At 52.5% G+C, this 20,171-nt stretch overlaps 2 protein-coding genes across 9 annotated transcripts in view; one reads left to right on the top strand and one right to left on the bottom strand.

Moving 5' to 3' along the window:
- Nucleotides 1-7,849: 7,849 nt before the first annotated feature.
- ISL2 (ISL LIM homeobox 2) lies at nt 7,850-13,598 on the top strand. Its single transcript, XM_033189317.1, has 6 exons — nt 7,850-8,067; nt 8,907-9,096; nt 9,371-9,633; nt 11,405-11,688; nt 12,263-12,430; nt 12,850-13,598. The coding sequence occupies exons 1-6, from the start codon at nt 8,010-8,012 to the stop codon at nt 12,964-12,966; spliced, it is 1,080 nt and encodes a 359-aa protein (XP_033045208.1). The 5' UTR covers nt 7,850-8,009; the 3' UTR covers nt 12,967-13,598.
- A 5,686-nt stretch (nt 13,599-19,284) lies between these two features.
- The window catches only part of SCAPER (S-phase cyclin A associated protein in the ER), a 589,310-nt gene continuing 588,423 nt past the window's right edge, over nt 19,285-20,171 (bottom strand). For all 8 annotated transcript variants that reach the window (XM_033189309.1, XM_033189313.1, XM_033189315.1 and 5 more), the window contains one exon: nt 19,285-19,820. In XM_033189309.1, the coding sequence (XP_033045200.1) occupies nt 19,717-19,820 (104 nt within the window). In that variant the 3' untranslated portion in view covers nt 19,285-19,716. The remainder of the gene's footprint in view (nt 19,821-20,171) is intronic.

The raw sequence follows: 20,171 nt of genomic DNA, 5'->3' as shown, positions 1-20,171 counted from the left end.
CTCTTGTAATGTTTGGTCAGTATTTGGTGATGGACCTATAGGCCATTAATCTTTTCTTCCTCTTGATTTTTATAAGCTGTGGGTGCCGGCATTTAGCTGAGTAAGATTCATTCCTCCAACAGCAAGAGGAGCATTATTACTTTGTTCTGAAGGTCTTTACAAGTATAAGGCATGTCTAAAGCTGCTATAAATAATTTATATTGTCCATAACTCAAGCTGATCAAAATAGACCTCATCACAGTGATGCGGCAAAATCTGGTACAAGCTGCTTTTCTCCTGCCTCCAAACCAATTACACATTCGGAGCAGATGAAAATCTGACTGGATTCCCTCTTGAATCGGATTAATGCCCCGTCTACAATCACATAAATCACAATCTGTCCATGATTAGACATCGGATAATCCCATTGGACAAGAGGTGACAACCCAGATTCTATTATCTCATTTATTATCTATTTTTGGAATATACCGGTAACTCTAACCTCCGGGAGATGTTTCCCAGTGAAAGAGGATCTGCTGGAGATTCTTTTGAGAAATGGTTGCTTGATGGACTTTGGTTAGAGCTGTTGCAAGGTGATGAATAGACAAACTAGAACAAGAATGATTGGTCCTTGTTATAAGAAAAAAAAAACACACATACATTTAGCTTAAGAGTACATGTTGGAGAGAATAAATGGCATCCTTAAAAGCCTTTAAAAGGACAATAACTTTATGAAGAGATAATCTTATGTTTGAGAATAAAGCGTTTTTCATTTGTTTTAATATCATAAAGGCAAGCATCTCTGATTGATAAAGGGGATGTAACCAGCCCGCAAAGTCTGCAAAACCTAAATCCACACACATCTGTGCAGGACAGAGGAGCGTATTACAATCTTCAGTTTTCCTACTGGGAAAATTTGTATCTAGAAATACTGCTAAAGAGAAATGCAAGGTGCACGTGGGTCATGTCAGTTCTGATGCCATGCTCATGGTTACTGACTCACGGGTGCTAGAGCATTGAAGCACAATGAAAAACCTGAAGTAACTCCCACTCTGGGATGATACAATTCACAAAGCAGGATTGTTCCCTGGAATCTTTCTAACTGGATGTCAACCCAGATGTATTTTTCAATATATTTAACAACATCTATAAGTTACAAGTGAGGGGTATTCTTTTCCACCATCCTCTGGATTACAAACAGAAATTCTTCCCTTCACCCCATGTCAATAGTTGAGATTAATTTATCACCCATTCACACCCTCCCCTAAACCAGCCTTCGCCCTGTCCTGCCCCTGTCTAGGGAGGACAGGAGAGCCACTCATCAAGTCAACATGCACGCTATCCTCCTGGGTCCCGTTTCCTTCTGGCCCTCCTGACGCATGTCCTTGTTGCTTGTCTTTCTTGTCACATCTAAGTGTTCCTCTTTCCATGGCATAGCTGTGTTTGTACCATTTCCCCACTTAAATCTCTTCAGCTAGGCAATGGGAGGTTTCCCCTTTTCCAACAGAATCACCTCCAAGCTCCTCAGCGTGGCACTTGAGTTTCCCATGCTCACCCAAACATCTTTTTCTGTCTTTTGCGCCTGCTGCTTCCTCCCTGACCGTCCGGCCATGTGGGCCTGCCTTGGGTGGCTATAGGTTCTCCCAGTCTCCATGACTCTGCTTGTGCCACTGCCCATAGTCACCCCTGGCTCCAGCCTCTCCTAGCTGCCCACATTTACCCCCAAAAGCATTTGACTCATACACTGCCTCCTTCTGTCTGCCAGACCATTCCCTCTTCCTAGGAGACCTTCCTACTCCTTTCATGTCTGGAAGAATCCAGCTCATCCTCAATGGCTTGGAAGAGGCACCAGAGCTCACCTTGCTCTGTGCACCGCCTACCCTTTGTGTCCTGTGGTAGCTCCAGGTCATGGCTCTACTGCAGCCTCTTCTCAGTGCTGACCTGCACCTTCCTGCCTCCTCTTTCCCGTCTCTACTACTGCCTGTCTCAGTGAAGGGCACTCGTCCATCCAGGGCCTCAGCTGCAAACCTGTCCCATTTGGCAAGAGGCTGGCCTCTCTGCAAAAAAGGTGCCCAGTCCTGCTTCAGGGAATCCATTCCCTTTGGAGCTCATTCTGTCCCTCTTTCCTTCCCTTTCTTTCTCATTTTGCCTGGGACCTGGATCTCGGCAAGAGGAAAAGTACTTCTAGAAGAAAGCAGAACACTAGAAGGTAAGCCCCATGGCTGGGAATGCCAGTGCCTTTGGCCAAACTCCTCAGAACCACTCCCAGGTCACACTAGCCAGCCTGGGTTCCCCCTTCTGGAAAGATGAGGAGAATGCAGCTTTCCCCCAAAGTCACTGGGCACAGCTCCTTCCCATGGCCTCATCCCCTCCTAAGATCTGGGCTTGGGAGGGTATCCCTGGGCTACCCTCAGAATGTGATTCGGAAAGAAAGAAATGACAGCCTCCATATATATATATATATATTGAGACGGAGATTCTGTCACCCAGGCTGTAGTGAAATGGTGCTACTCGGCTCACCGCAACCTCTACCTCCTGAGTTTAAGCAATTCTCCTGCCTGAACCTCCTGAGTAGCTAGGATTACAGGTGTGCATCACCACACCTGGTTAATTGTTTATATTTTAGTAGAGATGGGGTTTCACCATGTTGCCCAGGCTGGTCTCGAACTCCTGAGCTCAGGCAATCTACCCACCTTGGCCTCCCAAAGTGCTGGGATTACAGGAGTGAGCCACTGCACCCAGCTCCATATATATATATTTTTAAAGGGTTAATTTTTCTCCTCCTTGTGTAATGACCCCATGTGGTCTTTTTATCTCCTCCCCACTGGCTACTCCTTATTGATCCCCTCAGGACAAGAGTAGTATAGATTATGGGTTGATTTGTTTTAATACAGAATCACCTTGGCATACGTCCATGATAACCCAGGTGACAAACAAAACTATTCCCATCTGGACACACTCAAGTGCCACAGATTCATAACCAGTCTCATGGACAGCTGTGGGGTGTGGGATTGAGTCTCATGGATGGCTGTGGGGTGTGGGTTTGAGTCTCATGGATGGCTGTAGGGTGTGGGATTCAGTCTCAGTCGCAGTCCTATCTCTTTCCTAGTTGTGTTAACTTGTGAAGGTTATTGGTTTATTTATTTCTCAGCGGCTGAAAGATGATATTAGGACCTGCCTCAGAGGCAGGGCCAACTTCACAGAAACCCTGTGTATGGAGGGGCAGGACACACTTGGTTTGATGCTCTGCCATTGCTGTCTCGAATTTTTATTTTTATTTTTTTGAGACAGAGTCTGTCTCTGTCTGAGGCTGGAGTTCAGTGGCGCTATCTTGGGTCACTGCAACTTCTGCCTCCTGGGTTCAAGTGATTCATGCCTTAGCTTCCCGAGTAGCTGGCACTACAGGCATGCGCCACCATACCTGGCTAAATTTTGTATTTTTAGTGGAGACAGGGTTTTGCCATGTTGGCCAAGCTGGTCTCAAACTCCTGACCTCAAGTGATCCACCTGCCTCGGCCTCCCAAAGTGCTGGGATTACAGGCGTGAGCCACCACCCCAGCCATTGAAATTCTTAATAATTTTTTTAACAAAGGGTTGTGAATTTTTATTTTGCAATGGGATCTGCAAATTACGTGGCCATTCCTGCTCAGGAGATTGGTGGGCACTTTAATGAGACCTCATACTGCTGCTTAGCCCAGAGCCCCAGCTACAGCACGTGCTCAGTAACTTTGGGAAGAGAGAAGGGGGCTCAGGAAGGAGGGAGAGGGGCCCAGCAGTGCCTATGGGTACCTGTTTGCTCAAAGGGAATCTGGGGCTGGGGAGGCAGGCAAGGCTGGGGAGAAAGCATGGGTCTCGGATGTCAGGAAGCCTGAAGCCTGACCTTGACTTGCCAAGTTTCCTCCCTGCCCCCAGGCCTTAGTTGCTTCTTTGAAGCATGGTGCTCCATCCCCATCCCAAAAGCAAGTTCTCAGACGCCTGTGGTGAGTGAAGATGTGGATGCTGAGGCTGTCTCTTGCCTGCTGTATTCAACGTCTCCAACTACCTTTGGAGAAAAGTAAAAGCCTTTGGGAGTGGGGCAGAAGGAGAATGGAGGGGGATGGAGACTGGAGCAAGGGGAGAAGCCTGGTCCAGTGACTTAAGCTGGGCAGCAAGGTCTCAGCCCTGGACAGCAGAAGTTCATCCACAGGGACTCCAGCAGGAAGAGGTCTGGCCTGGGTCAGGGGACCTGGCTTCTGGCTCTATCTCCATCACATGCTGGGTAACAGGTCACCAGGCCTCAGTTTCCTTTCTGAGTGAGGACTGACAGTGAGGACTGATGCTCCCACACTAGCAACAGCTTCCTCTGTGTTGGCTGGACACTGTGCATGGGCCTGTGCCTTTGTGAGTGATGTGGTAGAGGTTTTGGGGAGAAAGAATCAGGGAGACTTCTCTGTGCTTCTGAACTCTCCCCAGTACAGGCTAGTTTTATGGGATAAAGCAAAGCTATGGAGCTCAAGCTGCTATTCCTGATAAGGAGAAAGTGCTCTAAGACCCAGGATAGGAGGCACCCAGGTCTCCTGCGTGCCAGCCTGGGATGTGGAAGGGAGCAGCCAGGAGGCAGAGAACCAGGGCAGAGCCACATCCATGTTGCCCATGGCTGTGCCTAGCAGGTGCAGGTATTTTCTTCTCCCATCTCAGTGCTGGTCTCCCAGGGGTGGCTGTGACCAGAAGTCACACATGGAGTGATTTTGAAATGGATCTCTGGTTTTACAGCTCCAGAGATGTGAAATGGGTGAATGGTGGAGCTACACTCATGTGGCTCTTCAATGGCACAGTGAAAAAAGCAAGCGAGATGGAGCCAGACAGCCTGGGTTCAATGCCAGATCTGATTTAATCTGTGACCTGAGGCAGTAACTTCCCGTCTCTGAGCCTCAGTTTCCTCGAGGATTGGAGGGGCCCAGTACTACCTACAACATGACATTACTTTTAACACCTAACAGGCTAACAACAAGGGCTTTGCATATGGTGGCCCTGAACAAATATTTGTTTTGACCTGGCTTCCCAGCATCCCAGAAGAGGCAACCCTCTCCAAACCCCACCTCCCTAGTGGAGTCTCAAAGGACAGGGTTTTCTGAACGGGAAGGAAGAGTTTCTCTAGGCAGTAGAGGGTTAAAAGCTGGGCCTACGATTCCTGCCTGGAGCTGCCCCCTCCCCGCCAGCTGTCTGAACCCCTGAATTATAGATTTGTTTGCCCCTGGCCTGGTGAGCAAGACCTAGGAGGTACTGGGAGCCAGGCCTACTCCAGGGTCACCTGAGGGTAGGGCCACTGGGCCAGATGCGCCTCCTCGCTCTACATGCAGACACACAAACACCAAGAGTCCCCTCCCAGTTCTGACTGCACATCCACATTCACAGATATAACCTGTACACAAAGTCTATGCACAGACTACACATCTCCAAACCCCATCTACACAGCAGACACACACAGAGCAAGCACACATCGAAATACACAAAGAAATCATCAGATGACACACCCTGAGACATACTTAGAACTCCCCTCCCCACCCAGACACATGCAGGCAGGATGGGCAGAGGCTCCCGACATAAGGATACAGCCACAATCATAATTGTCACAATTAACACATAGAGTACTTACTCTGTGCTAGGTGTTGCTCTAAGCCCTTTCCAGAGAACAGTTTATTTAATTATTACAAAATAGAGATAGCTACAATTATTATACCTCCATTTTACAGATGAGGAAACTGAGGGAAGGAGAATTAAAATAAGATGCCGGAGGTCACACTGGTGGCCTGGCACAGCCTCAGGCACAGATACCCACCCCCTCGCTCTTGTCCCCCATTTACATAAACACATTCCTTCAAACGCAGCATCCCCCAACCCCTGACCCGCCTGCACACACTCAGGGTGAGTGCTCTTTGGGGGACTGTTGACTAAAGAAGCAAGAAATGGCCTATTGGCCAAGGGGTGGTAAGCTGTAACAAGAGCCGGACCGGTGGCCGGGCGCGGTGGCCCACGCCTGTAAATCCCAGCACTTTGGGAAGCCGAGGCGGGCGGATCAGGAGGTCAGGAGTTCGAGACCAGTCTGATCAACATGGTGAAACCCGGTTTCTCCTAAAAATACAAAAATTAGCCGGGCGTGGTGGCGCTTGCCTGTAATCTCAGCTATTCAGGAGGCTGAGGAAGGAGAATCGCTTGAACCCGGGAGGCGGAGGTTGCAGTGAGCTGAAATCGCACCATTACACTCCAGTCTGGGCGACAGAGCGAGACTCTGTCGCAACAAGAAAAAAAAAAAAAAAGAGCCGGACCGGTGAGAAGACTAGACCTTCTAAAGGTAGAGGCGGAGGTCAAAAGCCGACACTACTGTACGGGGCTTAAAGCGCTCGGCCCAGCGCGGGGCCGGTGAGGAACGTTCACCGTGGACCATGGTCAAACAATGTTAGCGTGCACTCGGGGCCTCGCCCTGGCCCTCGGCAAAGCCTGGGCCTGCGATCTTGGCTACACCCATTTCGAGGCCAACCAACCTCATGCTCTTAGTAGAACGGCAGTAGCGACTGCGCCCTCAGGCCCACAAGCCCGAAGGTCTGGGCCAGGGTCTGGAACGGCGGTGGAGACACTTTATCCGCAGGCGTTTCACCTCGCGCCCCACCCTGGCACACACCAAGTTCTTGGTACTCCTTTTACTGGGAAAACAAGAACAGACACCATGGTTGGATAAATGTTATTTATAATTAATGGGCCGGTCTTTGAACCCTTTCAAACAAAACCCACAGCGATTTCTTTGAAAGAAAGAATGCCTGGACTCTGCTCAGAACTCTCAGATTTTCTCAGGACCAACGAGCCGCCGCCTCGCAGATAGCACTGTAAATTACCCAGCGTCTCATGTTCGTTTCTGATTATTTGCATTGCAGTGGGTTTGCGAAATGAAGCACAAGAGTTTAGAAAAATCTTTCATTTTGGAAATAGGACACGCAATCGACCCCAGCAGTGTTCCTAGAAGGAGCTATGCCATTTGGGTGGGGGAAAAATGAGGGGGCGGGGGACTCCATGTTACATTTAAAACAACAATTAAAAGCAAAACAAAACAACATCAAAAAAAGGAGGTGGAGGAGGAGGAGGTGGTGGTGGAGGAGAGAGAGGAGGGGCAGCAGCAGCGGCAGCAGCAGCAAGGATGGAGTCAGTACCCGTCCCAGTCCCGGGTGAGCGCATTTGGATCTGGGTTCTGGCTCAACCCACTTAATGCCCCAATCGGAAGTTTTCTACAGGTTGTGCGGACAGGAAAGTTTAGATAGAGTTTATCAGAACCCAGGTGGTCATTCTCTACCCTCTCTCTCTAGTTTGGACCCAAAGAACAAAGGCACATGAGAGGAGAAAGGTGAGCAGCTGGACGATGACGGTCACGTCCAGTTGGACCCTCTTGTCTTCGGCTCTCTTGTCCTGAGAGTGGGTTTAATTTTTTTTAAAATTTATATAAGAAGGAGCTCTTAAAGGAGAGCCACCTCCACCCTCAGGTATCCATCACTCAGCTCCAGCGAGCCTGGGAAAACCGCCCCGAAAGTCCAAGAGGAAGCTCAGAGTTGTAACGGCCGCGGAGACAGCTAGGCGGTGACGCAAGGTCCAGTCCAGATTGCCAGACCCGGGGCGGGAGAGAGGATCCTTGTAGGTTTCGGAGGTGGGGGGGCTGCACTCCATTGTTCATTCCGGGCCAATCAGGGTTGGCCCACTTCCTCCCAGCCAATCTCCCTTCACCCCCAGCCTCCCACCCAACCCACCCCGCCCATCAGCCCCCGGTACCCATCACCTCCCCCGCATCCCCGGCAGTTCTGGGGAAGGTTCGTGACGCCACAGGTCCCGCCCCCAGCTCCGGCCCGGGGCGAGTGCGTGTTGACGTCATGCTGCGTGCGGGCCGGTGCGGAATCGCTCCCTCAACTCCGCGGGGCAGTAGGAGTTAGTTAGCAAAGAGCCGAGGCCGGACGCGCGACCCTCGTCCTTCTGCCCCTGGCCGCACACTTTGCGCACATCTCTTTTTCTGCATGGTGGATATTATTTTTCATTATCCTTTTCTGGGTGCTATGGGTGATCATTCCAAGAGTAAGTCTTTCTGTGTGTGTGTGGGGTGGGGTGTGTGTGTGTGTGCTTAATATGCAAAATTTCTAATGCAGAAAAATGTTTAGTGGATTCTACAAGTGGCTTGTTTGTCAGGATAGTTTAAGAGAGGAAAAACGAATGCATATCTCCTGCAGGACTGCTTATCTTTGGGAATCCTGTTGTTTTATTTTATAAGTAAACACTGTTTCTCAAGCCGGCTGGGATGACTTCGGGCTGCGAAATCTGCTTCTGTTTTGCGCAAAGGCAATTAGGTTTGATTTAGGGATGTGGGCTTTTTTTTTTTTTTTTGGTTGTTGTTTGTTTGCCTTTCGGTGTTTCAAAGCTAGGAAGCTTTCTCTCGCTTGCTCTGGGATATTTAAACTAAGAAATGTCTGAGAGGATGAGCGGGGACTGCCGAAAGACGATGTGTCTGTGTTGGGATAGGAGGCAGCCGCTGTGAGTGGGAGTGTGTGAGCGGAAATGCCGGGACAGCACCGTTAGGTGTTGATGTCCAGGCTACCGCAGTGCCTGTGTATTTACTCTCTTCTTAGTTTCGTGTTAGCGTTTAGTTTCAAGACAGGTCGACAAAACGACTGTGATTAATGAATGTACTAGCGAAATATTTGGGGGTGGGGGACAGAAGAAACCTTCAGCAATCCAGAAGATACTGGTTTTTCGTTTCCAATGCTCTGGACCTTTAGAGAGCTCATCACCTTTCCTTACGGTCGCAAGTCTTGAAAGAAAGCGAGAGAGCAAGCGGGTTGGGTTGGGGCTGGAGTGGCAGAGGCCGGCCCGGGTCCCGGCAGTCAGGCCTGACGCGGCCCCGCGCCCTTCCCCGGCAGAGAAGCCCGGGACGGCCATGTGCGTGGGCTGCGGGAGTCAGATCCACGACCAGTTTATCCTGCGGGTGTCGCCCGACCTCGAGTGGCACGCTGCCTGCCTCAAGTGCGCCGAGTGCAGCCAGTACCTGGACGAGACGTGCACGTGCTTCGTGAGAGACGGGAAGACCTACTGCAAGCGGGACTATGTCAGGTGAGGCCGGCGGGAACGCGGGCTGGGCCACCGCGCGCCGGGGCTGGGGATGGCGGCCTGCCCGCGCGCCCCGGCCCTGCCGGGTGAGAAGGCCATCCGCATCCCGCATAGGTGCCGCAGCGCGCCCCCGGGCCCAGGAATGCCCGCAGGCGGGTCACCGCAGGCCCCTGGTGGGCCACAAACTGTCCTGGGCGCGCGCCGGGGCCGGTAGCAGCCGGGGAGATGAGGGCGGCCGCAGGCCCGGCGCTGACACCGCTGTGCCTTGGGCCCGCAGGCTGTTCGGCATCAAGTGCACCAAGTGCCAGGTGGGCTTCAGCAGCAGCGACCTGGTGATGAGGGCGCGGGACAGCGTGTACCACATCGAGTGCTTCCGCTGCTCCGTGTGCAGCCGCCAGCTGCTGCCTGGGGACGAGTTCTCGCTGCGGGAGCACGAGCTGCTCTGTCGCGCAGACCACGGCCTCCTGCTCGAGCGCGCCGCTGCCGGCAGCCCGCGCAGCCCCGGCCCGCTCCCCGGCTCCCGCGGCCTGCATCTGCCAGGTAAGCGCGGGGCCTGCGCCGGGGTGAGCGGAGGGTGTGTGCGTGCTTGTGTGTAGGGGCGTGCTTGCGTGCTTGTGTCCCTAACGAGAAGTTGTCAGTTGTGTGTGGTTGGGTCTGCCGGGATGTTTTTCTGTATTAGTGCGGAACTGTGTGCTGGGAAAAAGGCTGTGTGTGTTCTCGTGTGCTCGGGAGAAACTGCGTGCGTATGAGTGAGCACGAGGAATTGTGCAGAATCGTGTTCTCCATGACCAGGAACATGCAGGGCACAGTGCTAGGAGCAGAATAGTGGATGACAACAGGGAATATTAAGTGGTGTCCGTCTTGGGGCTTGTATTAGGAATTTCTTGGAGGCATATGTGTTATTGTCAGAGGGGAAGGTTTGCTCAGGGGTATTTGTGTAAATAACGCAGCTCCCAACTGGGAGCTGGGCAGGGGCTTGGTCGGCCACGAGCCAAGAACCCAACAAAGAGGGGTTTTTGCCGTCTTGTTTTGAGGCCCAGTTTGATGAACAACTTAGCCAGGTTCTTCTGGTGAAGGGGGAGTGTTATCAATGCATATTGGACTCTCACTGGAATATTCTGGGTCCTAATCAGTAGCCGCCCAGAGATGGGGTCTGAGTGTATAATGGGCAGGTAGGGCTGAACAGAAACAGCCGTGCCTCCGCCCCAAGCAGGGCAGTTTCCCCCAGGTAGCCATAGGCCTGCAGCACAGATCCGCAGACCAGGCAGGGCCTCTCCGTGCTGTGTGGCCTTGCCCCACTCCTCCCCTCTCTGGATTTCCACTTCCTCCCTATAGAAAGAGGAAATTGGGCTGGATGGGCTATTTATAAATATTTGTCCAGACCTAGAAATGAGTAGAGGGGAACATAAACCTAAATGGTGCAGTATAGATCCAAGGTGTGTAGGTCAGGAATGTAGAATGGAGATGTGAAATGGGAGGAAGCGGGTATTCAGTGCACCCCCATCTGGGATCTCGGAGAGGCTCCCCTTTGTTTGTTTCGGGCTTCAGGCTGCAGGCTCTGGAATCAGTCACTGTTTCCCTGGGATGGAGAGAACCTGGGGCCAAGCGAGGAGAGTGCCAGCGGCTGTTCACCAGCGTGGTGGGTGGGTGGCCACTGGGCTGGGGAACCTGGAGCCTTGAGGAAGGAGACCGGGGCGGAAGCCCAAGGGCGGGCAGGAAGGAACTGTTGCAGGCCCTGGAGGCCCGTCCATAACCCTGGATGAGTCTTCTACACATGTACCCTTCTACACATGTGCCCTGTCCAAATGGGCTCTGAAGGAGGGAAGGGCTCTCGTAGACCCCCGGGATATGCGCACCTCCCACCCAGTCCCCTGAGCAGCACCTCGCCACGGGTCCACGTCGTTCCCTTTCCCTCTCCAGAGTTCTGGGCGAGCCTCTTTCCTCTTCCTCTGAAACTCCGACTTCTTCCGGAGGGCTTCGCTCGTTCCAAGGGTCCTGTGACTGGAAGAGGCACATCCCTGAGCGGCCACTCCCTCCCCGCAGCGGCCTGTCGCCGAGCTCCCTCGCCCTGCTTGAGCTCGCGAGAGATCGCTGCGGGGCAGTCCGGCCGGGAGCGAGAAAAAGAACGAAAATGCACAGCTCTCTCCGCGTAAGGCGAACAGATGGAGAGGAAGACGAACAATTAAACGAAATAAACAAAATAAAACAGAAACGAAATCGGGCCCCGGGGGGCTCGGCCGCCCGGAGGTTGGGCTCCGGGGGGGTGGGTGGCGGCCCCTCGCTAACCTCTGGCCCCACCCTGTCCTGGCAGACGCTGGGTCGGGCAGGCAGCCCGCGTTGCGCCCGCACGTGCACAAGCAGACGGAGAAGACGACCCGCGTGCGGACTGTGCTGAACGAGAAGCAGCTGCACACTCTGCGGACCTGCTACGCCGCCAACCCGCGGCCCGACGCTCTCATGAAGGAGCAGCTGGTGGAGATGACCGGCCTGAGCCCGCGGGTCATCCGCGTCTGGTTCCAGAACAAACGCTGCAAGGACAAGAAGAAATCCATTCTCATGAAGCAGCTGCAGCAGCAGCAGCACAGCGACAAGACGGTGAGCGGCCGCGGGGCCGAAGGCTCGAGTTGGGTGGGGCCTGCGCTTCCACCGCGGTATCTGTGTGCCCTTTTCTGGGCGAGCCCTGGGAGATCCAGGGAGAACTGGGCGCTCCAGATGGTGTATGTCTGTACCTTCAGAGCTAGGCTTCCCTTGGATTTGGGGCTTCCTATTTTGTCTGGGATCGGGGTTTCTCCTTGCCCCAGCTGCAGCCCCGCATGCGGGTCCCGGGCGCTGCGCGGAGCCCGCGGCGGCATGGCTGTGTGCAGCGCCCGCCAGTCGGGCTGGTGGGTTGTGTCCCTCTGTCGGCAGCTGCAGAAGGGTGGGAGTGCAGGCCTTGCCTTTCCTCGCCGGGTGGTTGGCTCCCAGCACTGAGGCTGACCTATCGTGGCAAGTGTGCAGCCCCCGCAGATCCCCAGTGGAGAAAGAGGGCTCTTCCGATGCGGTCGAGTGTGCACCTCCCCGCAAAGTAATGCAGACCCTAAATCACTGAGGGCCTGGAGCTCCAGTCTCAAAGGTGGCACAAAAGGCCAGACCTAACTCGAGCACCCAAGGCCTTCTGCTTGCCCCACAGAGCCTTCAGGGACTGACCGGGACGCCCCTGGTGGCGGGCAGCCCCATCCGCCATGAGAACGCTGTGCAGGGCAGCGCAGTGGAGGTGCAGACGTACCAGCCGCCGTGGAAGGCGCTCAGCGAATTTGCCCTCCAGAGCGACCTGGACCAACCCGCCTTCCAGCAGCTGGTGAGGCCCTGCCCTACCCGCCCCGACCTCGGTACTCTGCGGGTTGGGGATTTAGCCACTTAGCCTGGCAGAGAGGGGAGGGGGTAGCCTTGGGCTGAGGGGCTGGGGACAGCCCTAGGCGGTGGGGGAGGGGGAACAGTGGCGGGCTCTGAAACCTCACCTCGGCCCATTACGCACCCTAAACCAGGTCTCCCTGGATTAAAGTGCGCACAAGAGAGGTCGCAGGATTAACCAACCCGCTCCCCCCGCCCTAATCCCGCCCTGCGTGCGCCTGGGGACCTGGCCTCCTCCTCCGCCGGGCTTGCTCTCAGCCGGCGACCGGTCCCCAAGGGACATTCCCCGACTCGGAGCACGCGGCCCTGGAGCACCAGCTCGGGTGCCCCTTCACCTGCCTCTTCCCGGTGTTTCCGCTGTCCCAGGTCTCCTTCTCCGAGTCCGGTTCCCTAGGCAACTCCTCCGGCAGCGACGTGACCTCCCTGTCCTCGCAGCTCCCGGACACCCCCAACAGTATGGTGCCGAGTCCCGTGGAGACGTGAGGGGGACCCCTCCCTGCCAGCCTGCGGACCTCGCATGCTCCCTGCATGAGACTCACCCATGCTCAGGCCATTCCAGTTCCGAAAGCTCTCTCGCCTTCGTGATTATTCTATTGTTATTTATGAGAGAGGACCGAGAGAAACGGTCTGGACAGCCCAAGGCGCCAGGATGCAACCTGCTTTCACCAGATGGCAGACCTCTGCTCCGAGGACTCTACTTTTTCAAAACCAGAATTTGGGATTTACCAGAGTTAGCTCTGCCCTCTCCTCTCCGCGTAGCCGCCGCTCTGTCCCTCCACGCCCCACCTGTATCCCCACCTCGGCCGGCCCCGAGCTCGCCCACGTGGACCCCCGCCCTGCCCCCGCTCCGTGCTCCCTGGCGTCTTCGCCGGGGCTCTAGCGGAGAAAAGGAAGGGGATAAGTCAGAGGAACAGACACTCAAACTCCCAAAGCGCATGATTGCTGGGAAACAGTAGAAACCAGACTTGCCTTGAAAGTGTTTAAGTTATTCCGCGGAGGACAGAGTGTGTGAGCCTTTGCCGAACAAACAAACGTAAGTTATTGTTATTTATTGTGAGAACAGCCAGTTCACAGTGGGACTCGTATTTTGATCTTAATAAAATATAATAACCCGGTGCGACGCTGCTCCCGTGTACTTTTGGCGCGGCGGGAGTGCCGGAGGAGGCACGTCCACCGGTCTGGCTGCCGTCGGCTGCCCGGGCTCCGCGTGCTGCGGTCGGGGCAGGCCCGGTGGGGATTGGGCGCGGCCGAGGGGTGGGCTGGGCGCATGCGCGCTGAGGCCCTCGCAGAGGCAGGCCTGCCCTACGGGCGACCCCTGGGCAACTGGCGGTGGAGACCCGCGGGCGGGAGGCGGGACTCATTTAGGCGGGAAACCTGCAACGCTCGTGGCAGCTGAGCAGCGGACTCCGGCCTAGGGTCATGCCGGCGAGGGCGTGCCCCGTTCCCGGAACCGGCCTTGGCCTGGCGCCCGCCGAGCTCCTAGCCCCACTCTTGTTCGGCGCTGCCGGCCCTCCCGGCGCTTCCTTCCCCCGCGGTCCGCGGCCCTGGGTGAGGCTCGAAGCCCCGCGCGCTGCCTCTAGCCCTGCGGCCCAGCAGCAAGGCCGACCTCGGCCAGACCGGGCGGCCGTGACGGGCCGTGCTCCGCGCTGTTCCCGGAGTGGATGCGCGACGTGATCAATCCGCGGCATTTATTAATTCCCCAGTCTAGACAGAGGCGGGGCCGGGCGGCGGCTGCTTATCTGCGTTTGGCATCACCTGCAAGCGATACACCGAGGGGCCGCAACGAGCCCCCGCTAGGAGGGCGGCTGCCGGGAAAATAAGTCCACCCAGAACCAGTCTGGCGTGTCCTTGGTTTATTTTCTTTCCAGACCGAAGTGGAGGGGGCCGGGGGTGGCCCGGGTGGGAGGGGGACTGGGAATGGCCCCTGGATATGCCGTGCCCAGGTCACTTGGTGTGACATTTCAAACCCCTGTGACTTGTTTTCTTGAAAACCGGCTTTAGTGATCGCAGGAAATAACCGAGAGATACTGAATCTCCAGTAGGCCCCCGGGCAAGCGCGCACACACAAAAGCAAAAAACCCAAAAAGAAAGAAAGAGAAGAAGAAGAAAAAAAAAAAAAACCCATGGAGGCTCAGGTTTTACTCTTCACAGATATTTAACCCTTTGGCAGCTTGGGACAGTTCTTTTCCAAGACCAGCCTTCACCGCTGTTGTAAGAACCTCTGGCGTTGAGTTGCCGTTTCCTGGTCCCCGAGTTAAGGGACCCACAAGCGTATCCTTTGTCCAAGGTTGTTTTGAAAGTGGGCAACGCCCTCACTGGGTAGGGGATGGTTGCCATCTTAGGTAGAGGCTGGCAAGGAAAACTTGTCTGCGGGGCCATGTAGTCTTTAGAGAAGTAGGTGCCTTCTGTTAACCATGGCTACTTGGATGGCCAGAGGCCACCGTGGGTTTTTCAGCAGCGCTTTTGGCAGAATTCCTTCACACTCCCGCCACCCCACTTCCAGATGATAGAAGGCTTGCTGGCGATTACTGAAAGAAAATGGGAGGAGGTGGGAAAATGGAGCTGCATTTATATTTTACTTCCTGAATGTCAAGGTGACGCTAGCACAAATATTAAAGGGAACATTCCTCTTCTTTGGGATATGGGAAATGGTGCTGCAAACTTAGAGATAAGGCAAGAGATACGCAGAGTTAATGAGGACCAGCTTTACCTCTCAAGTGCCCAGAAATGGCTTTAATAATCAGGTCTGGGTTCTTTGAGGCTTCCTTCCTTTAACGTAGACCATTCCTTCCCAAACAGAAATACAGATTTCTTTTACCTTCTGGCTGGCCATTAGACAGGGGGCTAAAACTTCCAATAAATCTCACTTTCAAAAACTTCTGATTTATCCAGAATATTTGGGTTTCCTTATTTTTTATTAAAAAGGAAATAACAGGTTATTGAATAAAGAATTTCATTAATGGTTAGCTCTGAATTTTTGCTTTTGACAGATTGCAGTGTTTTAACGCTATGAATGGAACCATCTAACACTAGTTATCTCTTAACATCTAATTCGTTATCTCTTTCCTCATCATCCATGAATCAAAAATCGAATTTCTCTTTTTGATATTTATATGATTGTGTCTTTTTTGAATATTGGGAAGTTACTTAGATAAAAGTGGTTATTGTGTGTTAAGATTCCTGCATCTCTCTGTATCACTGTATAAAACATTACAAGCTTTTCTCTCCCATAGTTGCTACCCACCTAAAGGGGTGCATCGTTTTCTCTCTGGGTTTCCAGGGAAAGGGTTCAACTCTGAAGCCTTATTACAATGGTCCTTAGTGAGGTGTCACATCTATGCTTGGTTAGTTACATTAATAAATATCAGTTTTACTGGTTTCCAGGTCATCTTTAAACATTTTCTGTAATACAGTAGGGATTTCCCCATAAATTAAATTACCTGTAACAATTACAAGTGTTGTATTTTATGCTTACTGAACTTTTAACATTAGATACCCAGTTGTGTAGTAAAAACTCAATTCAATAAAAGAGGCCATAGGTGGAAAGTGGGAGTTATTTAGCTAGATTCACTTTAGAATATGATTTTCTCAGAAGACTTAACTATTAATTTGGATAGCTCTATGCAATTGAGGCAGGAAAGGGATTCCCAGACACGGAAAATTTATGGCTGTAAGTTTTTACACAAAATTTAATACGTATTGAAAGACTGCATAATTCTGGGAAATTCAGTCCCTGTGGCAGTATTTCCAACAAACTTTAATATTTAATGGATTGTGGAACAGAAATCAGGCTTTATGTTTTGAATATGGAATAACAAAGCTCAATTTTGTCAGCTGCAAATACAGCGTTTAAATGAATATTGTCTAAGATCGTTCTCTAGAAAATTTGAGGTTCTACCTCTTCTGCCTAGGGGAGGACATAGATGGCCATACATTTAGTTAACTGTGCTTTCTCATGGGTGTTCACCCAAGAGAGCAAGAGAATTAGCCAAATAGCAGCATGCTAGAGAGAGAAACAATCTGCAGAGAAGCTCCCAGTGGAGTGGTGATCAAAGCAGGAAATTCAGAGTTTATTAAGCTGATGCGGGAAAGATTAGAGGCTTTTAAATCGGGGTCTGATGGATGTAAAAGTAAACTTTCTGGAAAATACTGGGATTCAGTGCAGTTATGAGGATTGAGTGGCCAAGTACAGACTGGCACCTTGTTGATGGAGACTGTGCATGAAAGATGCAGATGAATAGAGCTCGACTGAGAGTAGTAATGAGAGCAAGAAAGGGCACAACCAGGAAATACTCCATTGGGATCCAGATGTGGAGTTGGGTGGGGAGCGGCTCAATGTATAAAGCACATTCGGGGCCCCAGCAACAATCCTGCCAGAGAGGCGGGAGTGCGAGGTGAATCTAGCGGTCCGCCTCGGTGCCTCCTGGTCCAGAAGGTCAGAGCCAACGGGGGAGTGGGTCAAGGCGTGAGCCCAGGGGCCGGCAGGAGCTCAGGAAGGCCGGTTCCCCGTTGGGAAAGAGCGTGTTTAAGGCGTGGTTTGAGAGTAGCTAACTGGAGACCCCGGGTTCGGGCGTGGGGGGAGGGAGCAGGGACGAGGAAGTGGAAGAATAGGGGATTGTGAGGAGTAATTTCTTCCCAGATTACCGAGACTCAAGACTTCCCAAAGAGTGGCAAAGAGCCCTGGAAGAAATAACCCAGGAAGGCCGCGGTTCGGACCGAGGCTTCCCAGGGCCAGGTTCAGGGTTCGAGGTGTCAGCCCCGCGACTGCTGGAGTCTGGAGGGCGGGAGAGTGGCCGGGCCCAAAGCTGCGGCTCTGACGTCCAGTTGCGCGTCTGGGGCAGCGTGTCCCGTAGAGCTCCGGGGGAAGGGAGCCGCTGCCGCTGCGGGGAATTGGCTTGGGCAACGCCGCTGAGCATTCGAACGTCGCTGCCCCCGGGCCTCGGGCAGCCTCTCCTACCTGACTCAAATTCTGGGCTTAAAGCCCGGGCGAAGTTGTCGCTTTCACACCGAACACGCCCAGTCGCACCGTCAACTTCACAGGCTGGACCCAGCAGAGGCCTTTCGCCTCCGCCCAGCGGTCTCCGCTGCGGCCCCTCAGCCTCGGAAGAACCGGGGGGCGGCCCTCGCCCCGGGAGAAAGCAACCTGTGGCGGCACTGCGTCCTCGCAAGCTGCAACGAGACGCGGCCGCGCTCACCTGGGAGTTGCGCTCCCTCGAGCCCCGGAGAGTTTAGAAGCCGGAAAAGCCCAGGGAGCTGGAGCTTAAATTGTCCGGGCCGGGCCAGGGCGCCCGAAAGCAGCGAACACGAGACTCCCAGGAACCGCGTGCGCCGGGAGGCACCGGGGCGCTCCCGGGCCGGAGCCGCGCAGGCTCCCCGCTGAGTGGGGCCTGGGTTTGCTTCTCACTCCTCCTCCTCTCCGGGACGAGGGGGCAATGAGATCGTCGAATTAAATGTTTAATTGCGAATTCTGGTATGCTTTCTGGGAGGTTAGTCACAGCTGTCTCAATTATTTATGGCTTCTGGCAAATTTCCGACCAGATAAGTATATTCTATTGTGAAGCGTCTTGCAGGAAATCTTATAAATACTTGATGATTCCTTTCAACTGCAAGGATGCTGCATCCACGCCTCGAGAGCGCGGGGCCAGCGAGCTTTGGGAACTCCTGTTCCAGGTGTGGAAGGAGCCTGCGGCCGACACCTGCCTCCTTCCCCCGGGGTCGCTCGCTGGGCCCGCGGCAGCCCCCGCCCGGGAGGAGCATTGGGGGCCCCAGGGGCCACCCCTCGGCCTCGCAGGCGCGGAGCTCAGCCCGGCCCTGCGGCTCCGGGAGTTGCTGAGCGCCCGCGGCCGGCGGCTGGAGTCCTGGGTCCCGCTCCCCGGTGCCCGGCGGCGGAGTCGCCACGCGAGGCGGGAGGGGTGGCCCTAGAGCCCGTCCCTCTAGCTTGGAGCTGCCTGTCCCCGCCCTCGAGCCGGAGCGCGGCGCTGGAGACCCGCGGGGTGGGGGCTTGGCTGGGCTGAGCCCCGGAGACGCCAGGGTCCCGCGGCGGCTGGGGCGCCGATCGCATAGGGAGGAGCTCCTCCCCCCCCCTTTTTTTTTAAACCGGACCTTTAAATTTTCTGTTTTCAAAGAAGTAAAATATAGCTAATATGTAACCCGGCAGCTCTGTGAGGCTCCAAATAAGAAGGGTCCAGAACACTAGGTGGGTAAGTTTGATTTTGAAAAACATAAAACTTCTGTATTTTCCAGTCCCTCCCCCCTCCGTAGTCTCCGAGTCGAATACATTTTCACATCTTTTTTTTCCCAACCGGATCTTTTTTCTTGGTAATGTTTGATCATTATCTGACAGAAATTACTACTGATGTCACTCAGTGAACGGCTTAGCACTGACCGTGGGCTTAAGGTGGAGAAACGATGAGAACAAGACATGAAAAGGTCAACGTCTCCAGGCAGACACTGAGAAGTGAACAGGAGTTGTCTGAAACTCATTCAGAACCATTTCGACCTTTTGTGTGACTTTTACTTCAGCGTTGCTTCATTTCACAACCATGAGAGAAAATACTCTAGGGTGATTCACTAGGACACATCTTTTTTATCACTAATTTTTACTTAGGAGAATAATTTCGGCTTGGCAATGCCAAGAGAGGTTCTCAGAATTATCTGCGAGGAGAGAGGTTCTCAGGCAGACCAATGAATACAATGTCCTAAGTTGATTTCAAATAGTCCCCAAACATATTATGTAGTCAGAATGTAAAAGTGTTGCAAGTATCTTTACCGTAGACCTTTAAAAGTTAAATTTAGAGCAGGTAAACTTTAATTAAGTCTTTATTTAAGATACTTCAAGGGGTAGAGTTAACATTTTTCTTTCAGATTCGTATTTCCTTAACATGAAAAGTCAACAATGAAAACAGAATAAGTTATTTTATTACAAGAACAAAACAGACTTGCTAATTTTATGTCTACTTTCACCAATATTACAAATGCAAAGTATATATTATCATTAGATGGAAGTTATCAAACAAGATATTTTGCATAAATGAAATACACTCAACTTGCAAAATTAGCAAGTAGAACATTCAAGTATCTACAGTCATAAATAGTGTAAAGTACATGCCATATCTACAGTGTGGGGGAGAGTATAAACATGTGAAAATGAGTTCTTAAGGAACAATTAGAATGTTTGTTTGAACAATTTAAAATATTAACAAGGGTACTCAAATACAGAATCAACCAAAACATTTATTTTTTCTCTTTTTTCAAGAAAAACTGTCGAGCTTCTTCCCAGGCCTGCTGAGGAAATCTGTTAGCCAGCTCAAGATAGTCTTGGGAACCAAGGCATTTCCCTGAGGGGGGAAAAAAGAGAAAAAAGTGAAATAAAAGAGGGTTAAATTCTTTGAAGATTCATAAATTAAACTTATTTTGATATCTGAGTATAAAATAGAGACACCCACTTCAAATAAACCATGACACATTTTAGGTAAATAAGGTGATTGATCTATGTGTATCAATCTATCTGTAGTATAAAATATATGACATATTTTAACCACAATCCAGTTTGTGCTTTAACATATTCAGACATTAACTCTTACAGAAATTACAAAAAAAGATGTTTTTGGACTCCACAATGAGAAAAAAATTAGCAACCAGGCAAGCACAGTGGTGCATGCCTGTAGTTCCAGCTATTTGGAAGGCTG

This window comes from Trachypithecus francoisi, unplaced genomic scaffold, assembly GCF_009764315.1.
Source record: "Trachypithecus francoisi isolate TF-2019V2 unplaced genomic scaffold, Tfra_2.0 Lachesis_group3, whole genome shotgun sequence".
NCBI classification, from domain to species: Eukaryota; Metazoa; Chordata; class Mammalia; order Primates; family Cercopithecidae; genus Trachypithecus; species Trachypithecus francoisi.
The sequence above is the reverse complement of the archived record's forward strand: the minus strand, read 5'-3'. Positions and strand labels throughout refer to the sequence as shown.

Bases quoted from the DNA above. Each gene is read 5' to 3' on its own strand.
- ISL2 (XM_033189317.1), top strand. From the start codon at position 8,010: ATGGTGGATATTATTTTTCATTATCCTTTTCTGGGTGCTATGGGTGAT. The intron at 8,068-8,906 runs GTAAGTCTTTCT...CTTCCCCGGCAG, and splicing joins TATGGGTGATCATTCCAAGA to AGAAGCCCGGGACGGCCATG. The intron at 12,431-12,849 runs GTGAGGCCCTGC...CCGCTGTCCCAG, and splicing joins AACCCGCCTTCCAGCAGCTG to GTCTCCTTCTCCGAGTCCGG.